We start from the raw sequence: 25,393 nt of genomic DNA, 5'->3' as shown, positions 1-25,393 counted from the left end.
TCTGATATTCACCCGTTCTCTCCCCTAAGAACATGTACATCCTTAACTCTTCCTACTAGTCTTCTGGTTACCACTATATAGTCCATGAACACCCTATCTACCACCCTTCCATCCACCACCCTCTCCCAGATGTATTTATGTTTGACTTTCTTCCTATACACTATATTTGCTATTATCAGCTCTCTAGACACATCACCATCAACTCTCCACTACAATTTTTCCTGAGAGTCCACACTTCCCAACCACTCCATCTATTGGTTCATTTCCTAACATAGCATTAAGGTCTCCCATTAACACTACATTGACATTTCTCCCTAATCCCTCTATGCACTCATTTAAATGTATCCAGAAAGCCTCCCTTTCGTCTACACTCTTCCCACTACCAGGCCCACCCATATGCATTATACAAAAACCCACATCTCCCTTCCCAGCTTCACCTTCATTCACATTAACCTTGAAGAAACCTCCTTTCACTCCACCACACATTTACCTACTTCTTCCCTTACTAGTATAGCCAACCCTTCTCTCCTTTATCTTCTCTTCACTCCTGACGCCCTCCCAACTACACTCCCAAACTCAAACTTGCCCCTCCCTTTCAACTTAGTTTCATTCAATGCCAACACATTCATCTTTCTTCTCACAAACATACTGCCTATCTCTTCCCTTTTACTCTCATCTACACCACATCCACACACATTAAAAGACCCAAGCCTTTGGGACCTGGTTGGATTTTTTTTTTTTTTTTTTTTTTTTTTTTATGTCCCCTTTGGGGCTACAGGGAGAAGGATGCCTAGTCCTATTTCAGTCTCATTTTTGTCGCCTTTTACAACTCAAGTGGGAGGACTTGGTGGCAGTATTCTTTCCCCTCACCACAGGGTTCAGTGAAAAAATAAAAGGAATATTAAGAGAAGTGGTACAGGGCAGTATCAAGAGTAGGGGGACAGCATAATGGACAGTCACAGTATAATCAAGTATCATCATTTCTCGATGAATAGAGCTTCCCTCTACTAGACAAAATGATGTACATCTCTGGTCTGTTGGGGCACCCCATATATACCCTAAAGTATCAGATGCATGCTACTGAGCAGCTTTTAACCCCTTCGATACAATGACGCCTACGTAGGCGTCATGAGGAGCAAGTGGGTACGCGAGGATGCCTATGTCGGCGTCATGATTATATTTTTTGTAGTCGTACCTGCGTGACCCCCATACTCTGTAAACTGGCTTCATCATATTTTCTATGGTTATCAAAATTCACGGGTGAAAGAGAACGAGCTATATAAGCAGTAACTTTATTTTTTATCATGCAAATATTATGACGCAACATCGCACGTCTGGCAGCTAATGCTGCCCGCGAGATTTTGGCCCGTAGTGAAAGGGTTAACCTCACCATAACATACAGCCAATACCCCAGATGGGGTAACAATAACAATAAAACATAACATAGTCTTTACAGAATTAAATGATCAATTATATTTATTTACACAGGAGTACATGTAGTTGAAGGATAAAACTGGGAAGGCAGATGTGGGTTTTTCTAAGTGCATATGGGCCTGGCAGTGAGAAGAGTGTTGAGGAAAGGGAGACTTTTTGGATGGATAAAAATGTCAATGTAGTGGTATTGGGAGACCTTAATGCTAGCGTAGGAAAGGAACCAATAGATGGAGTGGTTGGGAAGTGAGGAGTTCCAGGAAAAAATCATAGCAGAGAGTTCATGGTGATGTGTTTAGTGAGTTGACGATAGTAAATACAGTGTTTAGGAAGAAAATCAAACATAAGTACATACAGGAGAGGGTGGTGGATGGAAGTGTGGTAGACAGAGCATTAATGGATATAGTGGTAACCAGGATAATAGTAGGAAGAGTTAAGGATGCATATGTTCTAAGGGGAGAGAGTGGGGAAATATCAGATAATTTTTTGGTGGAAGGTAAGTTGTGAGGGGAGAATAGATGGAGAAAGAGGAAAAGGACAGAAGGTAGGGAGGTGCTTAGAGTGAGCTGCTTAAATGAGAAAGAAAAGGAGGAGTACAAGAAGAAGCTGAGAAAGGAGTGGGAGGGAGTGAAGGATAGAGTAGAACTAGAAGTGGAGGAGGAATGAGGATGGTTCAAGGAGGGGATCATAAGGTGTGCAAAGATGGTGTGTGGAACAAGGAAGACAGGAGGAAATAGAAGAAAGGGTAGTGAGTGGTGGGATAAGGAAGCAATGAGGGTTGTAGAAGAGAAGAAATGGGTTTTCACAGATTAGTTACAAAATAGGATGAGGGAATCATATGGGAGGTACAAAGAAAGAGAAGAGAAGTAAAGCATAAGATAAAGGAGGCAAAGAGGAGAGCAGATGTGAAATGGGGTAAAAGTATGACGGAATTTTTTTTTAAATAAAAACATGTTTTGGAAAGAAATTAAGAGAGGAAAAAGAGGTGAATCAAGTAGAGAAGAAAAGGTAAAAGGTGCAGATGAAGAGATGATAATGGAAGAGAAGGCAGTAAGAGGAGGATGGGTAGGGAAAGGTAGTTGAAGTGGGAAGTGCTGTGAAAATTACCATGATGAGTGAGGAATATGGAGAAGTAAGGAAAGATGAAGTGAAGGCAGTTAAGATGATGAGAACAGGTAAGGCACCTAGGTTTGGATGGATGTCATGCAGAATGTCTGAAAAGAGGAGGTACAGTGATGGTGGAGTGGCTGGTGAGGTTTTAATATTTGTTTAAGAGAGGGTTGAGTGCCAGAAGACTGCAGGAGTGCCTGTATAGTTCCAATTTACAAGGGAAAAGGGGACAAGTGTGAGTGTAGTAGTTTCAGAGGGATCAGCTTGTAAATTGTAGTTGGGAAGTCTTATGGGAGGGTTTTGATTGAGAGGATTAGGAGAGGAACAGAGGGAGTAATTGATGAGGAACAGTGTGGGTTTAGGACAGGTAGGGGTTGCATGGATCAGATTTTTGTGATAAGACGCTTTAGGAAAAGATAAGGATATTTTTTTAGGCCTTAATGAATCTGGAAAAGGCTCATGACCGGGTAGACAGGAGGGCACTGTGGGAGGTATTGCAGATATAAAAGACTGGAGGAAAGTTGTTATAAGCATCCTAGAGAGTAGTAGAGCCTGTATTAGAACCAGGAATGGAGAGAGTGAGTGGTTTGAGGTAAAGGTGTGACTTCACCAGGAATTTATTTACCTAGTTGTATCTTACGGGAGGGGGTGCTATGCTTGTGGTGTCCCATCAGATTTTTGTGGTAAGACAGATATATGAGAAAGCTATAGGAAAAGGTAAGGATGTATTTTGGGTTTTTATAGATCTGGAAAAGGCTTATGACAGGGTAGACAGGAAGGCACTGTGGGAGGTATTGCAGATATATGGGATAGGAGGAAAGCTTTGAAGAGCAGTCAAGAGTTTTTACAAGAGTAGTAGAGCTCGTGTTAGGATTAGAAATGGAGAGAGTGAGTGGTTTGAGGCAAAGGTGGGACTTCATCAGGGATGTGTTATGTAGCCCTGGCTGTTCAATTTATACATGGATGGGGTGGTACGAGATGTAAATGCAATGGTAGTGGATCGGGGATTGGAGATGGATAAAGGAAATGGAGAAAAGTGGGAGATAAATCAGTTGTTGTTTGCTGGCAACACTGCGCTTGTAGCAGGATCAGAGGAGGGATTGAGGAAGTTAGTGATACAGTTTGGGAAGGTATGCGAAAGAGGAAAGTTGAAGATAAATGTGGGTAAAAGTTTGGTGATGAGATGTACAAGGGGTGAATATGGCAGCAGACTGGAAGTGAGTATTAAGGGAGAGAGTCTGGACGAAGTGTATAGTTTTAGATACTTGGGTGTGAAAATGGCAGGAAAGGAGTAGAGATGGAGTTAGAATGTAGGCTGAGAGAAGCAAATAAATGCCTTGGTAGATTAAAAAGTGTATTGAGAAATGGGAATGGATGCTAAGAGGAGTTTGTATGAAGGAGTGACTGTGCTGACAGCACTGTATGGGGCAGAAACATGGAACATAAGAGAGGAAGAGAGGAGTTTGAAGGTGTTTGAGATGAGGTGCCTGAGAAGTATGATAGGGGTTATTAGACTGGATAGAGTGAGAAATGAGGTGAGGAGGAGAATGGGGATGGAAAGGGAGTTGGGAGATAGGGTTGATGAAAGAATATTGGGATGGTTTAGACAGATGGAAATAATGAATGAATAAAGACTAGTAAAAGAGTTATGGAAGGGAGAGGTGGAAGGAGTGAACATGAGGGGCCAACCTAGGATAAGATGGATGGATGGGGTAAAAGGGGCATTGGGAAAGAGGGGAATGTTGGTTGAGGAAGGATGGGAGAGGACAGAAGATAGGGGTGAATGGAGAATGGTTGTGTATGGATGATGCTGTGATGCATGAGGGGGAGTGGGTGAGGGAGTGTGTGTGAAAAATAAATTAATGCAGCCCGAAGGGATTTCTCCCCATCTCCTTTTCTGCATGAGGGGACAGAGAGGGGGGTCACCAATTTAAAGAAGTGACCTTGCTGTGGATGTGCTGAGTCTTGCGACACTGCTTCTGACCCAGGGCAGTGGACAAGATGTAGGAATGACCCATCATCCAGGAGGTGCCTAGATGAGAGGGGGGGAAGGGGGTGGATGGGAGTGGAGTATTTTGGGGATGGAATGGGTGGGAGTGGTTTTTGTGCTATTATTAATTGGATACCCTTCTCATAAGGGGAAAAAGCCTTTGGTATATGTATGTATGTATGTACATACATACATACATCAGGGGATCTTATCCCCTTACAAGGGTGGTAGCTAAAGTCAAAGGCAAAAATCCACTTTCACTCATTTCATCTCCAAATACTACACTCCCATTTACCAACCCTCCCTCTGTCTTTTCTTGGCTCCTCCTAGATGATGGGTCATCCCTGCATCTCACCCACTGCCCTGGGTCAGAAACAATACAGCAAGACACAGTACATTCACAGCAAGGCTGCTTCATTTAATCAGCAAGCCCCCTCCCCCACCCCTCATGCAGAGAGAGGATGGAGAGAATTCCCTTCGGGGTGCATCAAAATATCATTCACACATACTCCTTCACCCTTCCATCCCTCATCCACTCCTTTCCAGGCATCACAGCATCATCCATACACAACCATTCTCCACTCACTGCTATCTTCTGTCTTCTCCCTTCCTTCTTCAACAGACATTCCCTTCTTTCCCAATGGCCCTGTTATCTCATCCATCCATCTCATCCTTGGTCACACCCTCATGTTCACTCCATCCACCTCCACTTTCCACACTTACTAATCTTTCTTCATTCATTCTTTACATGTGTCCAAACCATCCCAAAATTCTTTCATCAACCCTACCTCCCAACTCTCTTTCAACTCCCACTCTCCTCCTCACCACCTTGTTTCTCATTCTATCCAGCCTAGTAACCCTAATCACACTTCTCAGGCACTTCATCTCAAACACATTTAAACTCTTCCTCTTTTATGTTCCACATTTCTGCCCTATACAGTGCTGTCAGCACAATCATTCCTTCATACAATCTCCTCTTAACATCCATTCCCAAATGTTTATTTCTCATTACACTTTTTAATCTCCCAAGGCATTTACTTGTTTCTTTCAATCTATATTCTACCTCCACCTCCACTCCTCCCTTTCCTGCCACATTCACCTCCAAGTATTTAAAGCTACCCACTTCCTCCAGTCTCTCTCCCTTAATACTAACTTCCAATTTGCTGCTATATTCTCTCCTTGTACATCTCATCACCTTACTTTTACCTACATTTATCTTCAGGAATATATTAGGTAAAAATATCAAAGCCACTTGTGATTTCATCATACTATTCCCAAATATACATATACTGACTGACTTCTCATAAGAATGTCCCTTTTCAGGGCTACAAAGAGTAGGATGCCTAGTCCTATCCTCTGTCCCCTTTAATGACTCAATTGGGAACACCTTGTGGCAGTATTCTTTCTCCCTTTCCATCACAGGGTTCAGTGGAAATGAAAACTTAGATTCAGAGAAGTGGTACAGGAAGTATACATAGGTGTCACCATATTCAAGAGGTTAAGAGTATTTGGACAGTATAGCAGAGGTAGCATAATTTCTATGTGAACAGAGATTTCCTCTAACACAGACAAAATTATGTGTGTTTAACCCAGGGCAGTTGGCAGATGCAGGGATGACCTGTAATCCATGAGGAGCTAAGATGGGAGGGGTGGAAAAGGTGGTGGTGGGGAATGAAATGGGTGGGAATAGAATATATGTCCATGACTTCCCTTATAATGGGGAAAAAGCTCTTTGTATATAGAAAGAAATACTGGTTACTGGCAGCAAAATACACGAGTGCACCAAAACTGTATTACCCCTTATAAGGTGGGTAGCCATGTTAAACCACCTACATAATCCCCATATGGGACAAAGACTGCATGATTCATACGAGTAGTTTCTCTTTGGGGACTTTAGTTCACCTCTAAGGATCAATCAGTCATGTAGTACTCTTTCATAACTGGAGGCTAATCTCCACTAAAATAATAACAAGGAGAAGGAAGAGGAGGGGGAGAAATATGCACAATTGTTCAAGGACATATGGAAATAAACAAGATGTAATGCTATTAAGAGTGCAAGATAAAGACCACACATGTATGAGGTTTTATAAGAATTTATCAGCTTATCGAGAGAGAGATAGAAAGAGAGAGAGAGAGAGAAACACACCTGATATGAAGTAAAGTGGCCAAGGATGACAATACAAATGCTACTACAAAATGAAGGTGAGGAAGGCATGCTGGAGCTTCTGATAATAAATGACAACATGAAGAATGAAATATTAATCAATATATCTAGATTCTAGAAGATTTTTGACTGTAGATTGTTTATTTTTTAGGTATAGTTTATTTTTTTTTGGGGGGGGGGTTAAAAGTAAGAGAGTGGAAGGGGGAGATGGAATAAAGGAAGTGGGGAGAAAGAGGGAGAGCAAGAGGAGGAAGACTGAACGAGTGGGTGGGCAAGTGAGTGAAGGGAGGGAGGGAGGAAGGGTGGGACAGGGGAGGGGGAGAAAGAAAATTGGTACTCACCCAAAGACTGATCAAAAATGTTGGAATTGTAGATATAGGTGGTGGGTACAGCACCACCCTCACTGTACAGGTCCCCCGATTCTCCACTCCCACTACTGCATGCATCCTGCAACCACCATAAGGCATTAGGGTCATGGAGTGTCAAGGGGACAGCATTAGTAAGGTTTCAGCACTTGTATTCTCATCAACTGGAGGAAAAGGAGTACACATGATCAACAAAGAGTGTCAACAATACTTAGCAAATTTTGCTTTCTAATAAATACAAAAATTTGCTCTCCAATAAGTATGAAAATTTACTTTAAAATAATTTTCTCACCAATTTGAGTTTTTCTTCTATTCCAAAAAAGTAACTAAAATACAATATTTCTGAAAATATCCTGTACTTGTTGTGTTACAATAATTTCAAGTTCAGCAATACTTCACTGTATTTATATTACATCATCTATTCTATATTAAACTACAAATGTCACAAACATTTACAGGTCATAGCAAAAACTAATAAAAGTGAAGAAAATGTATAAAATATGATATCAATATTACAAAAAATAAATTGCATTTGATGTTAGTAAACCTTCCACACACAAATTATGTACATCTTATATATCAATAACACTGCACATCAAACTCAAAGCACTATTTATGTTTATCACAGCACAAAGCTGTGCTTTACATGATCAAAACTGCAGTCATGCTTTATGTTAAAGGCATATAGATATGCTGTAAATATTTGGTTAATATTAAAAGCTGTACTAAAACTGAAAATTCTTGTGGTAGTACAATACCTGAGAAACCTGTACATAATGTGCTGTACTGATCTCAAAATCCTATAACTACACAGTACAAGATATACCAAATATAAATTTTTATTTTGCTATAATATTAAATAACTTCATTACAAAGATGAAAAAATATACGATCACAAAATTGAACTTTTCAGATATAAACACAAATTACCTTTAAAAGACAATAAACTTTATTTTCATGAATTAGGAACATTTCATGCATCCACTAAATTTCATCTCTAATAATGAAGTAAAAAAAAAAAAAAAATTAAAAAAAAAATAATCTATGCTTATTTATTTCATTAACTGAAATTACAAAGTTTTACTACATTAGCTTAAATTTCAAAGAACCACTGAAATAAGATGTTGTGTGGGTATTACATAACACTATTCCAAATAACAAAAGGATAGTCAATCACCCAAAGATTTTTCTCCAAGCATGGAAAATATGGAACCAATGATTGCCTGGAAGTGGACGTCCTGCAAGAGAGAAACATCTCCCTATCCCCTATCTTAACTTATCAGCACCTGCACCTCCACATGAGGTGCAAAACTGAGGAAAGGCCATTAGATCAGTGTAAAATAGAATATGAACCTCCCCCCCCCCTGAAATTGGATCTGGGGTCCATTTTCTATGATGGAAAATGAACCCCAGGGTCCTACTAAATTAAACAACTCACTATCATTAGGTTTGATTAGGTATTTAAACAATACTTATCAATGTTGTGTTATCCGTTTATAAATAGAAAAATAAATCATTTGAGTGAGGGGAGTTCATTTCCCTTTGGTGGTTCACTTTCTACCTCATCCTGGACCTACGATGATCTTTATCAATTTTTACTGCCCATATCATTTCCTCCACCTTTTCACACAAGAGCTGACAACTAGCAACTGCTCCCCTACTAATACAAGTCAGTGACACTGAAAGTTTCCCACACTATGACAACAAAAACAAGTCTCCAAGAGATCTATTGGAGGGCTCAAAGATGAATGCCAAGGACAATGGAGGGGTTCACTGCAGGTTTCCAGTAAGTGATACATACAATATTATCATAATTATGGAAGACTACCTCCCTTATAAAGGGAAAAACCCCTTTGTATACAGATAATTATAGAAACTGTATATACAATGCAGGCCATTTTTTCAAATAGTGGACCTAGAAAACATACACAGCAAGAACAAAGTAAATCCTTCCCAAAAGGTATGAGTAAGCACAAAAAAGGAAACCCAAAGATCAACATTTTTTCACTCCCACTGGCTAAAACTGAAGCTGTACAAAACCAGGAAGAGTCTACGTCCTTATCCGATGAGCAAGGTGTCAGCAACAACCAAAGCACTTTTGAGTGAGTTGTGCAATTTGCAAAACTTTGAGCTATTTGTGGAAAAGAATAAACACAAGACATGGAGGAGTTAAGAAATTTTATGCTACATAAAGCTGCCAATGAAAACATGTTTACAGATCAAGGTGACATAAATTTGAACCCTGTCCCCAGTGAGTTGGACCAGGAGCATGGTTCATTAAATTCCATGCTACAAAGTCCTCTTTAAGGGGCACCGTCCTAGCCTTCGGATAGGGGGAGTTCTTGACATTAAACCAAAACATCATCATCATTAAGTCCTTCATATCTTCTTTAAAATTCCCAGCAAAGGTTAGTTTTTCTTTTATTTACTTTTCTTTTTTTTTGCAATATATTCAAATGCTCATGAGTTCCACCATGCAATTGCATGATATTGAAACCCCTTACAATTTTCTGAAATGTGAAGTTTCCTGCAACTCCTTATAAAATCATTTCCCACAGGAAGACAAGCCACATTAATCTCACCAATCAAATGAAATGTAAAAAACAATAAGAGCTAATAAATGAATAATATGCAATACATTTCAGCAACTTCTACATTCTGATGGTACTAAACTGTATTTACCTAATTGTAGTATACAAGAGAGGAGCAATGCTCATTGGGTCCCATCTCCTATTCTCTAACATACCTAGACTCAAATTCATGTACAGTTCCAACTTAATCTATATCTTTTATTTCCAATCATCATATTTAGATTTGAGTTCATGTATTGTTCAAGCTTGGGTTATATCCTTCTAAGCTATTCCACATACAAATATAGATGGAATAATCTCAGGAATAAACAAATTAAACGATTATCTAGTCTTAGAAGAACCAGACATAATGGGAATTGTAGAAACCAAATTAAAGTACACCCTAACACCCTACACTGTGGGACAAGGTGTATACAACTGTTGGACAAAGAATAGAAAGAACAAACAGGGCGGAGGAGTTCTAATTTTGACCAAGAAAGATTTAATTGTAACAAAAATAACTGAAGGAAAAAATAATGTAGAATCAATTATAGTACAAGTCGAAGGTAAACAAATGAAGAAAAGAAAATTTGCAGTGGTATATGTACCTCCTAAAACACAAGCCTGGACAGAAAGGGATCATTCTGAGTTACTAGAAGATACAAAAGATGAATTAATTGAAACACTGAAAGATGGAGGAAATACAGTAATTATGGGTGACTTTAATTCAAAAGAAATATGCTGGGAAGAAATGACAGTGAAGGGGGAGAGAAACACTGGGGCAATGTACTCCTTGACTTGACCATTGAATACACAATGACCCAGTGGATTAGAGAAAATACTGGATACAGAGGAAATGAAGAATCCTCAAAATTGGACTTAATACTTACGACAGAACATGAGATTATTGAAGAAAAGTGACCACGTACTAATAGAAATGGAATTGAAAGAACAAATGGACCAAAGCAAAAATGATAAACATAGAATAGGAAGACCTATGTATAACAAAACAAACTTTGAGAAACTTAAAACATTCTTTCGTAATGCAAACTGGGAAAAATTCCAAAATGAAGATACAAGGATAGAAGAAAACTGGAACATACTAAAAGAAATTTATAATGAAGGAGTGAACAAATATGTACCACAACAAAAATGGAAAAGGCATACATAAAGAGCTGGTACAACAAAAGATGTAGTGAAGCTAAGGACAAAAGAGACAAAGCTTGGAAAAAGTGGAAAAGAGATAAGAAACAAAGCAAATGGCAAACGTACATCAAACTAAGAAATGAATATGTAAAAATACGCAGAGATGAAAAGAGAAATTATGAAAAAAAGATAATAGACAAATGTAAGGAAGAACCCAAACTATTTTACAAATATGTAAATGGAAAACTGAAAAACAAACAAGAAATAGAAAAACTGCGCCAAGATAAAAAAGAATATACAGAAGAACTGGAAATGGCTGAAATTATGAACCACTTCAGATCAGTATTTACAATAGAAAACTCGCCTAACAGTGTAGATAGAGAGAATTATCCCCAGCAATGAAAGAAATAAACTTAACACAAAAAGAAATCAGTGATCAAATTAAAACCCTTGATGTCAGAAAATCACATGGCCCAGACGGAATTGCAAACTGGATACTGAAAGAATGTACGGAAGAATTAACTGACAAAATATACAATATAATTAAATTCTCACTTAAAGAAGGAAAAGTACCATTGGACTGGAAAAAAGCAAACATTGTACCAATTTATAAGGAGGTGATAAGGAAGATCCATCTAACTACAGACCGGTCTCACTAACAAGCACAATAGCAAAAATTTGTGAAAGAGTTGCCAAAAACAGATGGGTTAAATACCTGGAAGAAAAATATATACTGAACCCAAATCAATTTGGATTCAGACAAGGGAGATCATGTACAACAAATCTGATCTGCTTTTACTCAAGATTAGTAGACATACAAGAAAGAGATGGATGGGCGGACTGTGCTTTTCTGGACCTGCAAAAGGCATTTGATAAGGTACCTCATAGGAAACTAATAAATAAGATAGTCAAAAGGTGGCATCAGAGGAAAATTATTGGAATGGATGAGAGACTTCCTGATTGAGAGGAAAATGAGAGTTGTAATTAGAGAAAAAATGTCCAACTGGGAAGAAGTAAAAAGCGGTGTCCCGCAAGGATCAGTACTGGCCCCGATCATGTTCGCCGTATACATTAATGACATGAATGAAGGCGTGGAGTGCTATATGAATTTCTTTGCAGATGATGCAAAATTACTTAAGGGGGTACGCGACACCTGGAGGTCATTTTCTAAAATATTTAGAGTAAAGAGCTGAAACTTCTCAGATAAATAGGTATCCATATTGCCTACATTTTAGGTGAAGCAGAATGATGTATGTACACATGTACACATGTACACATGTACGTATACCAGTAGCGACATTTAAAAGTGCACAGAACCATAATACGTGGACCAATTTGTTTTATATTTTGTCTATGATTAGTCAGTAGGCACACCTAGGGCCGGTCATTGAGTAATTGAACAATTTCCTTTATACTTTTGCATACAGGCATTTAAATTTTAATGTCTGGCAAAAATCGTGAAAAATACAATTTTTTTGCTCGTTTCCATTATTACTCCGAACTCTTTCATCCTATTCAAAATATTCGAACGATCGGCCCTAGCAGTTACTAAAAGTAATATTCCCTGTAAGTTTCATGTAAATCTAATGTATATTAGATTTTTTATGATTAAAAAAAAATAGAAAAATATCGAACAGAGATATGGCAACTTGAAATATGAATATATCTGTAACTTGCTTATAGTTTCACCAATTTGACTGATTTTTTCATGGCTTAATTCTTATTATATAATAAGTACAGTAAAAATTATCAACATATTTTAATTATAAGTACTTTAAATACTGAAAAACTAAAGTATAAGTATGTCACAGTAGTGACGACGCACAGACGACAACATCATATAATTTGCTTTTTTGCACCTTTGGCGGTTTCTTCATATGAAACCTCTCTGCTGGGGGTCTTCAGGGTATCTAAATCATTGGAAAGAGGTTTATTTTCCAGTAGTGGGCGCCTTCTCTTTCCTCATCAGATTCCCCTCGCCAATCTATGTTGGTAGGGCACCCCCTCCAGCATCATATGATGTCCCTTCTTCATTCTTCTTCCTGTATATCCTTGATCTTTTTCCTCTTGCTTTCTTCTTTGGATTTAATCTTCCTCTTTGAATTGTTTAGTCTAATGTTGTCCTTTACCTCTGTCACCGTCACAGAGGTGCAGGTGAGGGCGGTGGTGGAGTGAGAGGTGGTGAGATCTTTAGTCGTCTTTGACTGCTTGCCATCTTTAACTGCTGTTTTTTGTCATTGTGATGTTCTTTTGTTCTTTTTGCTACTCATGATGACTGTACTAAAGAGTAATATGTACTAGCTAAAGTAATAGATTGCAATGAGAGCTCATGAGACATTCGTACTTTCATATTCAGATCTAGCCGGTAACTAACGCTTAGTTTCACACAAAGTTGGCGAAATATTCTCCCTCCACCTTCCTCCCTTCCCCTCCACAATCGTATTGGCCGTTGATACACTGGGCGAGTGTAAATTCAATCAAATTTCAACGTTATTCGATGCGCCTGAAGGTCCTAAATGGCACGCCTCTTTCTAGTGTGGGTTGCGCCTTTAACTCTGTCCTTTTAAACCTCATCCAAGGCCTTTAAATTGCGCGCGGCTGGAAAATTATTTGTCGGAATTTATTTCTAAATGGTATACGAACATTTTGAACACAGTTTTGAAAAATGCCATATCTTCACCAAATTCACCCCCCCAGGTGTCGCGTACCCCCTTAAGAAGGTAAAAACGGAAGAGGACTGTAACCCATTGCAACAAGATCTGGACATGATATGGAATTAGACTCAAAAGTGGGAAGTAAAATTTAATATAAAGAAATGCAGTATAATGGAATTTGGAAAGAGTAAAAACAGAATATCAAAAGATTACAGAATTGGGGAAGAAAAAAAAAAAAAAAGCAAACTCTGAAAAAGATCTTGGAGTGATGATTGGAAAGGACATGAAACCAGATAAGCATATAAATAAAATATTCGGAGAAACCTACAACTTATCGAGGTAAATGAAAGTGGCATTTGCTTATATGGATAAAGAAATGATAAAGAAAATACTAACTACACTAATAAGACCAAAACTTGAGTACGCAGCATCACTTTGGACACCCAGTACCAAAAAGAATATTAAGAAACTAGAAAGATTACAAAGAGCGACAACCAAACTAGCACCGACTCTCGCCAAACTAACATATGAGCAAAGACTATCCAAATTGAACCTACCAACTCTGGAACAAAGAAGAGAAAGAGGAGATTTGCTGACTATCTACAGAATAATGAAAGGAATGGAAGTTTTAGACAGGAACGACCTGTTAGTGTGGGACAACGGTAAAACGAGAGGACACGGAAAAAAACTGAAAAAAGATAGTTATAGAAAAAACTTGAAAAGGAACAGTTTCCCACACAGAGCAATAAATACATGGAACAAATTAGACAATAAAACAGTATGTGCAAACACTATACAAGATTTTAAGATAAAACTTGATGCGGAGAGATACAAAGACGGGTCACAACGAGCATAGCTCCCCTCCTGTATATTACAACTAGGTAAATACAACTAGGTAACTAGGTAAATACATATGGAATGGCAAATGATCACTTAAACCAATTATACATTCAAGATTTAGATAAACTACAGCAATGGTCTGAAGTGGCTAATGAAATTTAACCCAAGTAAATGTAATGTTATGCACATAGGTAAAAATAACATTAAGTACAATTATAAGTTATTTGGAAATTCATTAAAAAAGTGGACAGTGAAAAGGATCTTAGCATAATTATCAGTTATGATCTCAAATCATCTATGCAGAGAAAGAGCAAACAAGATTCAAGACTAATTGTGTGATCTTTTGATTTTAAAAGTTCATCTGTCATTAACAAGCTATATAAATCATTACTTCATCTATATAGTCACTGAATCTCTTTTAAAGACATTGACAGATTGGAAAAAAGTACAATGGCAAGCCACAAAACTGATTCCAAACATTAGAAATAAATAATACAAAAATTGACAAAAACATGTTCATCTACCCCCCCCCCAAAAAAAAAAAAAAAATATATATATATATATATATATATATATATATATATCTAGATTCTAAAGAGAACAGTGATCAAAAGTGATGAAATTTTCACAGTAAATGCAAATCGGACTAGAAACAATGGTCTCAAACTGTCTGGAAGTAGATCTAAATTGGAAGGGGGTAAATACAACTTCATCAACCATGTAGTAAATGAATGGAATAAACTTTCTGCAGAGGCAGTGCAATGTAGTACAGTTCAAAGTTTTAAGATTCATTTAGATAAACATCTACGCAATACATTGTTGTGCCTATTTATTTTGTTCATTTATTATTATTATTTATCTGTTTTCATTTATGTTTTTATTATAAATAATTATCATTATCTAATCCATCTATTTACTTGTTATTCATTTATTATTTTTTGCATCTGTCCTAGTTATGGACCAAAAGGTCTCCTGTCTGCATGGTCTTCCTTTGTAATCCTTTTACTCTTAGATATGCCTGGTTGAGAGAGAGAGAGAGAGAGAGAGAGAGAGAGAGAGAGAGAGAGAGAGAGAGAGAGAGAGAATCCCATCAAGCCAAGCTGCTTTTCTCATATATAACGCCACCAATAAATTTTCCACTTCACTTCTATCAGGATAACTTTCTACTATTCTAGCAACTTTCCAAAGGTCTTGTTCCAATTAGAGTACCTGGCAGGAAATCCCCTATATATATGAAAGGGATATGTAATTACTTTTTTGTATTGACAATTCGTACATTGAAGTGAGACTAGTGCTGCAGTCAACTTGGTTCTGTTCAGTATTTTCATAATTTTTCGTACTTTTCATGCCATCGAAGCATATGCCCTTCGTATAGAGGAAATTGTCCTTGCCCCTCCCCCTTTTTTCATACATTCAAAACTTTGCCTATCAGAATTTCATATATATTGATCTAACTGTTTATACGGAACTGAAGCTATGTGCATGGGGTCTTGTCTCTATATATCTATTTATTAAACTGCCTTAAATGTGCTTATGACATCCGCCTACATTCTTATAATGTTGCACCTATTTCTACCTAATATTTTATGCCAATGACCTTGACTAGTAGCAGTGTGCCTGTGGCATTTTCCAGCTTCAAGGGTTATCCACAGGCTTCATCATCTCCGACTGTTGAGAGTTCATTTGAGTAAAAGCAACTTTGGTTGCAATATTCTCTTTTTTAATCTCCAAATATCAAATTATCTTTTCGTTATAGAAAGCAAAGCTGAATGATGAACTAAGAGACTGCAAACCTATAAAAATGTCAGACACACTGTTGAAATGTTCTAAAAAAAATTTAGATTTCTGTAAGTGAGGTCACATATGAGCAATTCAAATAGAGGTTGGAGGTAGGATGGAGGAGGAGGAGGAGGAGGAGGAGGAGGAGGAGGAGGAGAAGAAGAGGAAGAAGGTTATAATGCCTTTAACGCCTCCAGCGTTGCCCCTGCTCTCTTGCACAAGACCCATGACCTTCAAGTGACCGGCAACAGATTTGACGGCGCTCTGGGTTTGTGACCATTACTCCAGCGGTCCGAGTTCGGTTCCCGTCCAGGGCACAAATAATTTTAGCATAGTTGTGTTACGAGCCGGTACTCCAACTCTCATAGGCAAGGAGTGGTATTTACCTAGTTGTATTTTACGGGACGAGAGCTATACTCATAGTGACACGCTTTTGTATCTCTCCACACCCAGTTTGTTCTTAAAATCATATATAGTTCTAGCATTCACTGTTTCTCTGTTCAGTTTGTTCCAGACATTGATCACTCTAGGTGGGAAGCTATTTTTTTTCAGGGCTCTTCTGTAACTGTCTTTAGTTTCTTTTCGTGTCCTCTTGTGTCTCTTCTGTCCCACTTTAATAGGTCATCTCTATCAAGAACTTCATTCCCTTTCATAATTCTGAAAATGGTCAACAAATCGCCTCTTTCCCTTCTCTGTTCTAGTGTTGACAACTGCAAATTCTTCAATCTTTGTTCATATGTCAGATTTGACAGTGTGGGTGCCATTTTTGTCACTGCTCTTTGGATCTTTTTTCTTCTAATTTTCTTATGTTCTTTTTTGTGCTAGGTGCCCACATTGATTGGTGTGTGTGTGTGTGTGTGTGTGTGTGTGTGTGTGTGTGTGTGTGTGTGTGTGTGTGCGCGCGCACGCGTGAATGCGTGTGTGAGGTTACAGCATTACCCCATAGACCAGGCACATGAGCTCTGAGTTCTCATCCGGGAGGCAATTGCTGTGATCACGAGTTCAACACATGACCCGACGCAAAAATGCCTAGGCTGCAAGGATAGAAACGCAGGTAAAAGACAGTACTCTCCGTCGGACATTTCCGATGAGCGTAAGTCGGTCGTCGACGACTCTCCGAGATCGAAAATTGACTACCCCTAGTTTCGGACCTCGTACAGCTCCTGTCACAAGTAGAAACAACCGTGTATTGTACATGTACCCCGCAAAAATGCTTGTGCATAAAGTACAAATGTTATGCATTTTAGAGTTGTGTGGTAGTTGATCTGACTCAATGGTCCAAAAGGCCAGAAAGGATCACCGCGATTAGGTCTGGTCTAGTCATGTCATCTGGTCAGACCCGCGTATATATACTGCCTGCCCCGAGCGGGCAGGCCAGTGGGTGAGTTAATTCTCTGTATTCAACTTGTTACGCGTCACTAGGCCTTCGCGGTCGGTCCCCCACCTGGGGACCACGCCACGTTTGCCTCTGACACTCGTATCCGCACTAGAATAAACTATACAACAAAACTGCGCATCACTCTCCCTATGTCACTTTGCCCAAGTAACATACACCCGTATATTACAACCGCGCCCGAATACGGTATATTCAAAAGTACGTCGACAAAGATGACGTCATAATTTCAACACAGAACCCTTGGGAAAGGGGGGGGGAGAGACTTGGGCTCTTCACAAACATCTTCCTACCGAGCGACTCCAACGCCATCTATGATCAGGTACAAGAATGACACCTGTGGCACACATACACGGCAGAGGTAATTCACCAGTCTTGGCTCACGTGTCGCACTCGTGATCGACAGCTAGTACCCTCCCAGATAAGAGCTCGGAGCTCATATAAGCCCGATCTATGGGCAATGCTGTGACCTTAACATACACACACACACAAATACAACTCATTGCCCACGAGAATTAGAGTGCCGGCTCGCAGTTCAGCGATGCTGAAATTATTTGAGTTCTGGGCAGGAATCGCGATGCTGAAATTATTTGAGTTCTGGGCAGGAATCGTACTCAAAATGTTGGAGTTGCGGTGGCGAACGCTATCACCGCGCCATCGAGCCAATTTGCTTTTGTTCCTGTAACTAAGGTTAGGTTCAAGTTAATTATGATCTCCTTGGTAAGAGATAAGTTTCCTGGTGTAGAATCGCATAGAAAATTACTCCAACTTTATTATCCTAAGCTCTTGTGGTGAGGGATGGTACAAAGCGGGGAAGGGAGAGGAACATAAGAACGAAGGAGACTGCAAGAGACCATAAGGCCTACACTAGGCAGATGCATGCCCATTACCACCTGTCATCCCTGTCCATAAAATTTTCTAACCGTTTCTTAAAACAACTGATAGTTTCAGCGCTCACTACATGGTTACTAAGTCTATTCCATTCATTGACCACCCTATTAGTAAACCAGTTCTTGATATTTCCTTCTTAAATCTAAACTTGTCCAATTTAAATCCATTAAATCCTACCCTGCTGTCTTAATATGATGACCTTGTTTGCGTCACCTTCGTTAAACCCTTTGATCCGCTTGAACACCTTTATTACATCACCCCGCATTCTGCGTCTTTCCAGAGAGTGTAAGTTAACCTCTCTTCGTAAGGTAAATTTCTGAGCCCAAGTATAATTTTGGTCATTCTACTCTGTACTGATTCTAATGAAATGATCATTCTATAGGACGAAGACCAAAACTGTATCGCATAGTCAAGGATGGGTCTAACGCTAGAGTTTGATAATTACCTCTGCACTTCTATTCGTAACCGTCCTAGCGATGAAACCTAATGCTCTGTTAGCTTTATTCCTAGCGCTAGTGCACTGTTTCCTGGATTTAAGGTCAGGACTCACTAGAACTCCCAAGTCTCTCTCCCACTCTGTTTTCTCTAAAAACATGTTATCTAAGCTATATCTGCTTTCAGGGTTATATAGTCCTATGTTTAACACGTTGCATTTTGAGATGTTGAAGTCAATTTGCCATTTCACCGACCACGTGAACAATTTGTTAAGATCATCCTGCAGAATCTCGGCGTCTTCTCCTGACCTAATTAGGCGTCCTATTTTAGTGTCGTCCGCAAACTTACTAACATCATTATAAATTCCATTGTCCGAGTCGTTTAGGTACACAATGAACTAGGGGTGTGGCAATTCCATTTATTTATCTATTTATTTATTTTGCAGATACCGATGTCAGTGCCGATTACTACTTACCATTAGTTGCTGTTGGCGATACCGATGCCGAGTCCTATTCACTCTTAGTTGCCGATACCGATTCCACTTTATATAATTTAGCGATTTTTAAGCCTCTAGTCTACTTACAATAATTGTATTTTTGAATAACAGAAGAGCTGTTAAGCCCAAAAGCATAAAGATGTATTGTTATGTATTTACTTGTCAAAATACTTAAATATTAATGAACGATTCGTTTGGCTAAATTGGTGCGGAGTCAGTAGGAATAAATCCGTCCGCCGATTTTTCGCATTTATAAGCGACCGAGTCAACGGACACCCGGACGATTTATTCCCATATTACTCTCGCTTAATTTCTGTTGTAGACACTTTGCTGTTAAAATACTTTTAGATTAATTTTATATAAGAAATACAAAAAATTAATATAATTTGCTCTAACATATACTCCGACTTGCGCTGTTATTTTAAGTTTCTCCGGTCGTACCTTCTCGTGTCTGCATATTTTATCACCTCTTGATAATGTTTTCAATATGTGTGTTATGGCACTATACGGCAGTGTAGGCTTATTACTACTACAGCATATTCCTAGCCCCCTCATTCCCTACGGTTGTGATACTATGTGAAAATAAAATAAAGCAATGATTAGTTGGTAGTGGTATCCCATATAGCAGATATGATGTATGGCCATATACAACCACCAGAACAATTAATAATAGGTGAATAACTGAACCGATTGAAAAAAAAATCTCGCCGTTGCGGATTCAAAAAAGCCGATTCTGGCTGATGCCAATTAATCGGCACACCCCTACAATGAACAATTTGGGACCCAAAACCGAGCCCTGGGGAGGGGGAGGGAGGGGGAAGGGGAAGGGGAGAGAGGGAAAATGGAAGGGAGAGGGGAAGGGGTTAGGGAAGGGAGAGGGGAAGAGGTTGGGGAAAGGAGAGGGGATGGGGAAGGGAGAGAGGGAGGGGAAGGGAGAGAGGGAGGGGAAGGAAGAGGGGATGAGGAAGGAAGAGGGGATGAGGAAGGAAGAGGGGAAGGGTAAGGGAGTGGGGAAGGAAGAGGGGAAGGAAGAGGGAAAGGGAGAGTTGATGGGGAAGGAATAGATGGAGGGTGAAGGCGGATGAAACAGGGAGAAAGGGAAGGGTGCAGAGTGGGAGGATGGAAAGAGAGAATAGGAGGAGGAGGTGGAGGAGAGAGAGATGAGGGAAGGACTGTCATTCTATAGCGCAGACCATGAAGACAACCTTGGCCCTACCGTGGGAAGAATCTCCTAACTGTATACATTATGAGCAGACCATGTAAATACTCATAAAATGAGAAAACAAAATGGCCGCTTGAATCTGAACCGATACGGAGAGGAGCAGAAGCTTTGCTGTAACCAAGGTCCATATACTATATGGACCTTGGCTGTAACATACACACACACACACACAGGAGACGGGATCCAACGAGTGTTGATCCTTTACCGTATACTACAATTAGGTAAATACACACACACACTAACAAAATATGATAATTGGAGGGTACGAGATGGAACCCCCTGATGGCTGCTCCTTTCTTGTATACTGTAATTAGATAAATACGCACACGTCGAGTGAGAGAGAGGGGTAGGGGGGAGAGGGAGAGAGGGAGAGGGAGAGAAAGGGGGAGGGAGAGAAAGGGGGAGGGAGGAGAGAGGGGGAGGGAGGAGAGAGTGGAGAGAGACAATTCTTTCATAGTTTTTGCACTCACTGTTTCCTCAATTAGTTTGTTCAAGATATTTATCACTCTGTGTGGGGAACTATTCCTTTTCAGATCTCTTCTGTAACTATCCTTTGTAAGTTTCTTTTCGCGTCCTCTTGTTTTTCTTCTATCCCACTTTAGTTAGTCATCTCTATCAAGAACTTCCACCCCTTTCATAATTCTCTAGATGGCTGGTAGGTCTCCTCTTTCTCTTCTTTGTTCCAGGGTTGGTAGTTCGAGTTTGTCCAATCTTTATTTGTATGGCAATTTGGAGAGTGTTGGTGCCATCTTTGTCTTTGCTCTTTGAATTCTTTCTCATTTCTTTATGCTCTTTTTACTACTAGGTGTCCATAGTATCACAGCGTATTCCAATTTTGGTCTTATCATTGTAACTAATATTTTCTTTACCATTTCTTCATCCATGTAGTCAGTGTGTGTGTGTGTGTGTGTGTGTGTGTGTGTGTGTGTGTGTGTGTGTGTGTGTGTGTGTGTGTGTGTGTGTGTGTGTGTGTGTGTGTGTGTGTTGGTGTGGGTGTGCGCGCGCGAGTGTGGGTGTGTGTGCACGCGCGCATGAAAAATTTACTAACCATTGAAAAAACGAAAAAATACAATAATACAATAGTAACAATAATTATAATAATAACGGCATACAATAATGCACGGTTCACACCGAACAATACAGGGGATTTTTTTTTTTCAAAACAATAATGAAGACAAAAGAGCCCGCCCGCTACCATGTCTATCCATTCCCACCACACTCACACCCCCACCCTCACCACACCCTCCACAGACCTCGCTGTTTCCTAGACTTTACAAATTTGGATTAGTTCTTCAATCATGTGCGAATGCGAACACACGTCACTGTCGTTTCTGCATTTTGCCAATTTCTCAAGTCATCCTAACACCTTTGGCAATATACAAACTCCCATAGGTTTATGGCATCACTATGACGTCATACACCTGTGCTCTAAGTAGTTGACAGGTAACAATCATATATTATTTATATCCATATATTTTATATGCATGAACTTCATTCGACTTCCTATTTGCCATAGACTGCTTATCCTCTACCACACGTTGACCTATCAGTTCTCCAACATCCTGTAGGTTAGGTTACATTATGAGGTGCAATTTGGCGAAATGGGAACAACAACAACCGCCACGCGCCGCTGGGTGCTCCTCGTTATTCACAAAGCGCATGCGCCGACAAGGTTTGAAAAATAGTCGCCAAGCTTAGTAAACAGTCCGAAGTACTGACGTCATCGTCGCCTTCTTCACTTAACTCTCGTCATGGCACCAGTCTATTAGCACCTAATCCCTTCCTTTACTATTAAACCTATTTTGTACTCAACTCCTTTAGCAGTTTAAAAGAAATATGAACTTCATCACGCCTCCCAGGCTTCATCAGGATAAGATTCTTAAATTGTGTTACTACAGGGTAAGATCATGGCTCTTACGGTCTCTTCTGTAACGACCCGAATCCATTCATATATTAGTTTATCTACGTATTTATTCATTTGTACATTTCTTTGCGTGAAATTTGTACCGTTTGGAAGCACAGACACTCGCACGCATCTTTATGCACTAGAAATTTGCCTCAGCCATTTAATACTGACGAGGGAACGGTACCTATAGCCCATTTATCTTCTTCCTTCATTCTAGCTGTCGCCAGGCTATTATATTCAGTGTAGTAACCCTTTCGTTAAAAAATCTTGTGCAGAGCAAGGTTGCCATATTGGGCTAGAAGTCGCAAATTGGGCTACTTTTGAAAGCTCGGCGCGATTTAAATTTGAGTTTTGCGACTTGCGACATTTTGGGCTACTTTTGAAGTAAGTTGGGCTACTAATGAGAAGACTGGTGATTATTATTTCTGCGTTTATGAAGACTAATAGAGCAGTGATTATTTCCGCATTCAGGAAGTAATTTTGGCATAATTTGGCATATTTTTTGCGACAGTTGGATTTTTTTCTTGGTAAAACCAACCAGGCAACCCTAGTCCGATTTGAGACTGCTACGTAAGATGAAAATTAAGGGGACCCCCCGCCCCCAGATTTAAGAAAAATTCTATTTTTTTTATTGCATAAATACATAGTAGGGATCTTGCTCTAGATGCTGGTAAAGTGTTTTTATCGTACCACCATTTTTAAAGGGTTTAAAGGGCCTACCCTCCCTCCCCCCGGCAGCCACATGATGCGCACGACCATTGTTTACATACGTTTTGACCATATTTTACCCTATTTTTTTGCGTTTGATACACTCACAAAGTTTTCTCTTACGTCCGGCATGCACGTGAGTATGTGGTGTGAGGAAGTTCAGCCTGCACGACTGGCAGTGGCCTGAGCCTTACAAAGTAAAGGACATGTACACGTTAGCTTGCCGCATTCACTAATTTGCCGTGTGAAATTCGCATCTATTTTTCAGTGAAGAGATATTTGAAGATATTAGCCATGCCTAAGCTATCCAAACAAAAGGCACACTTGCAGAAGATAAGAATGTCTACATTAGCAACTCAAGGGGAGAAAGAAAGAACCCCAGCATCAACTTTGTTATCACCACCTCCGCCACCACCACTAGTACTCCCTCCAGCAGCTCTCTCCCTTCCATCTACATCCACATCCTCAGCACCTGATCCTCTGTCCTCTACACCTATATCAGACAAGTTGTCTCTACGCAAACAACTGTTTGCTAACAAGTGGCTACAAGGATGCCTCCTTGTTGCAACACCTTGGGTTTAGAGTCTCAAACCTCACAGTGATGTCCCTGATGCAGCAAGAGCCTGTTCCAACACCAGAAAGGAAACCCAAGAAAAGAAAGAGAGCTGAATCCCAGCAATCAGACTACCTTGCTGGGTCATTCTAGACCAAGAACTCAAACTTTGCGACAAAGAGTGAGGTGGCGGCTTATGAGACCCTCACTTTGAGTGAATAATATCCTACACTGTAGGAGGGTACAAAGTGCCTGAGTTACTTGAAAGATGCAAAATCATCATGAAAATACAATGGAACCTGTTTTCAATGGGTCTTAGGAGGTCCAATGTAAAATTTAGTCAAACTAAGGAAAAAAAAAAACTTTAACACTCATTTCTGAAAAATGTAAGTTTTTGATACTCAAAGTCTATCTCCTCCCTCAATTTTCAACCGATTTTTGCATATGAGGTCTCTATTAATAGCTAGATAAATGACAAAAAATAAAATAGAGAGTTTTTTTGCAAATGTTAAATAATTTTTTTCTAATAACGTGTCAAAGTCAAAATTTTGCTTTTTTTTCGATAACTTTTTTTATATTTTTTTCCTCCGCGTTAAACAAAGATATTAAAAAAAAGCTTTCTATTTTGTTTTTTTATATATGTAGAAGATTCTTCTGCTGTAAAATGAAAGACATCAAATAAAAATTGTAAGAGGAGATAGGATTTGAAAGAAGCCCAAAAATGTGGTATTTTTTACGTTTTTTATTAAAAAATAAAAACCTACTAGTCAGATCTGAATAAAACTCATGCTGTGAAGGTTTCCTCAGACCTAGATATCACACAGAAAAAATCAGCAAGATCCTTCAGAAAAAAAGATTTTGGGCGGGGGGTCCCCTTAACAGGAATGTATTCAACGTGCTAGATCGTCCCGCTCGCTTCTCGACCCACAGACACTCAGTACGAAATGTACGTATTCGAATATGAACATTAACAGGAACGTATTCAACGTGCTAGATCGTCCCGCTCGCATCTCGGCCCGCAGAGGGTTAGTACGGAATGTATGTATTCGATTCATCAGCCTATGTGACGGTCGATTGAGGATCATAGTGTTGTGAGCTCCACAGATCTAGAAATGAAGAGGTGGTCAAACTACTCGAAAACCTTTCAGTCTGCCTGGTTAAAGGATCCCCTGTTTGAAAAATGGGTTGCGGAAGTGAAAGAGGATGGAAATAAGGCACGTTGTAAAGTTTGTAGAACGGACATGAGAGCTCACAGAACTGATTAAAAAAAAAACACTGAGTCGTTAAAACACAAACAAAATGTATCGAAAGTAAGTGAGAAGCAGATGAGCATCAAGTCTGTTCTATCAAAGAAGGAAGATAAACTTAGTAAATTTTAAATTCGTCTCTCTGTATATGTAGCATATCATTCTTCTATTCAGTCAATTGATCATCTGAGTGAACTCTTGAAAGTAGAAATGCCATCAGCATCAAGTGCGAGCTCCTGCAGAGGCACAATTACATCCTTTGTCACCATCACTAAAACCCGTTACTCCGTACCAATTACTTGCAAAGGCTCCTGGCAAAACACTGAATAGTCAAATTAATGTCCCTAAAGATATATTGGTAATACAAGGTGTTGCAAATATATGTACAAGTCACAATGGGTCCTCACTCCATAAAATCCACAGCAGCAAAACTACAATCAGGTCACCATCCAGCTTTAAAACAATACCAACATAGAAAAGGCCAAGCCACTGA

The 25,393-nt window shown here is 39.4% G+C and overlaps 2 protein-coding genes across 2 annotated transcripts in view; one reads left to right on the top strand and one right to left on the bottom strand.

Moving 5' to 3' along the window:
- The window catches only part of LOC143021761 (uncharacterized), a 184,667-nt gene that overhangs the window by 129,025 nt on the left and 30,249 nt on the right, over window positions 1–25,393 (top strand). The window lies entirely within an intron of this gene.
- Window positions 1–25,393, bottom strand: part of LOC143021367 (uncharacterized) — a 57,076-nt gene that overhangs the window by 22,515 nt on the left and 9,168 nt on the right. Inside the window, exon 4 of the mRNA XM_076178802.1 lies at window positions 7,037–7,142. Within this exon, the coding sequence (XP_076034917.1) occupies window positions 7,037–7,142 (106 nt within the window). The remainder of the gene's footprint in view (window positions 1–7,036; window positions 7,143–25,393) is intronic.

This window comes from Oratosquilla oratoria, chromosome 42 (genome assembly GCF_046742065.1).
Source record: "Oratosquilla oratoria isolate Oo_2021 chromosome 42, ASM4674206v1, whole genome shotgun sequence".
Taxonomy (NCBI): domain Eukaryota; kingdom Metazoa; phylum Arthropoda; class Malacostraca; order Stomatopoda; family Squillidae; genus Oratosquilla; species Oratosquilla oratoria.
Note: the sequence above shows the minus strand (reverse complement) of the source record. Positions and strands in the feature narration are given on the sequence as shown.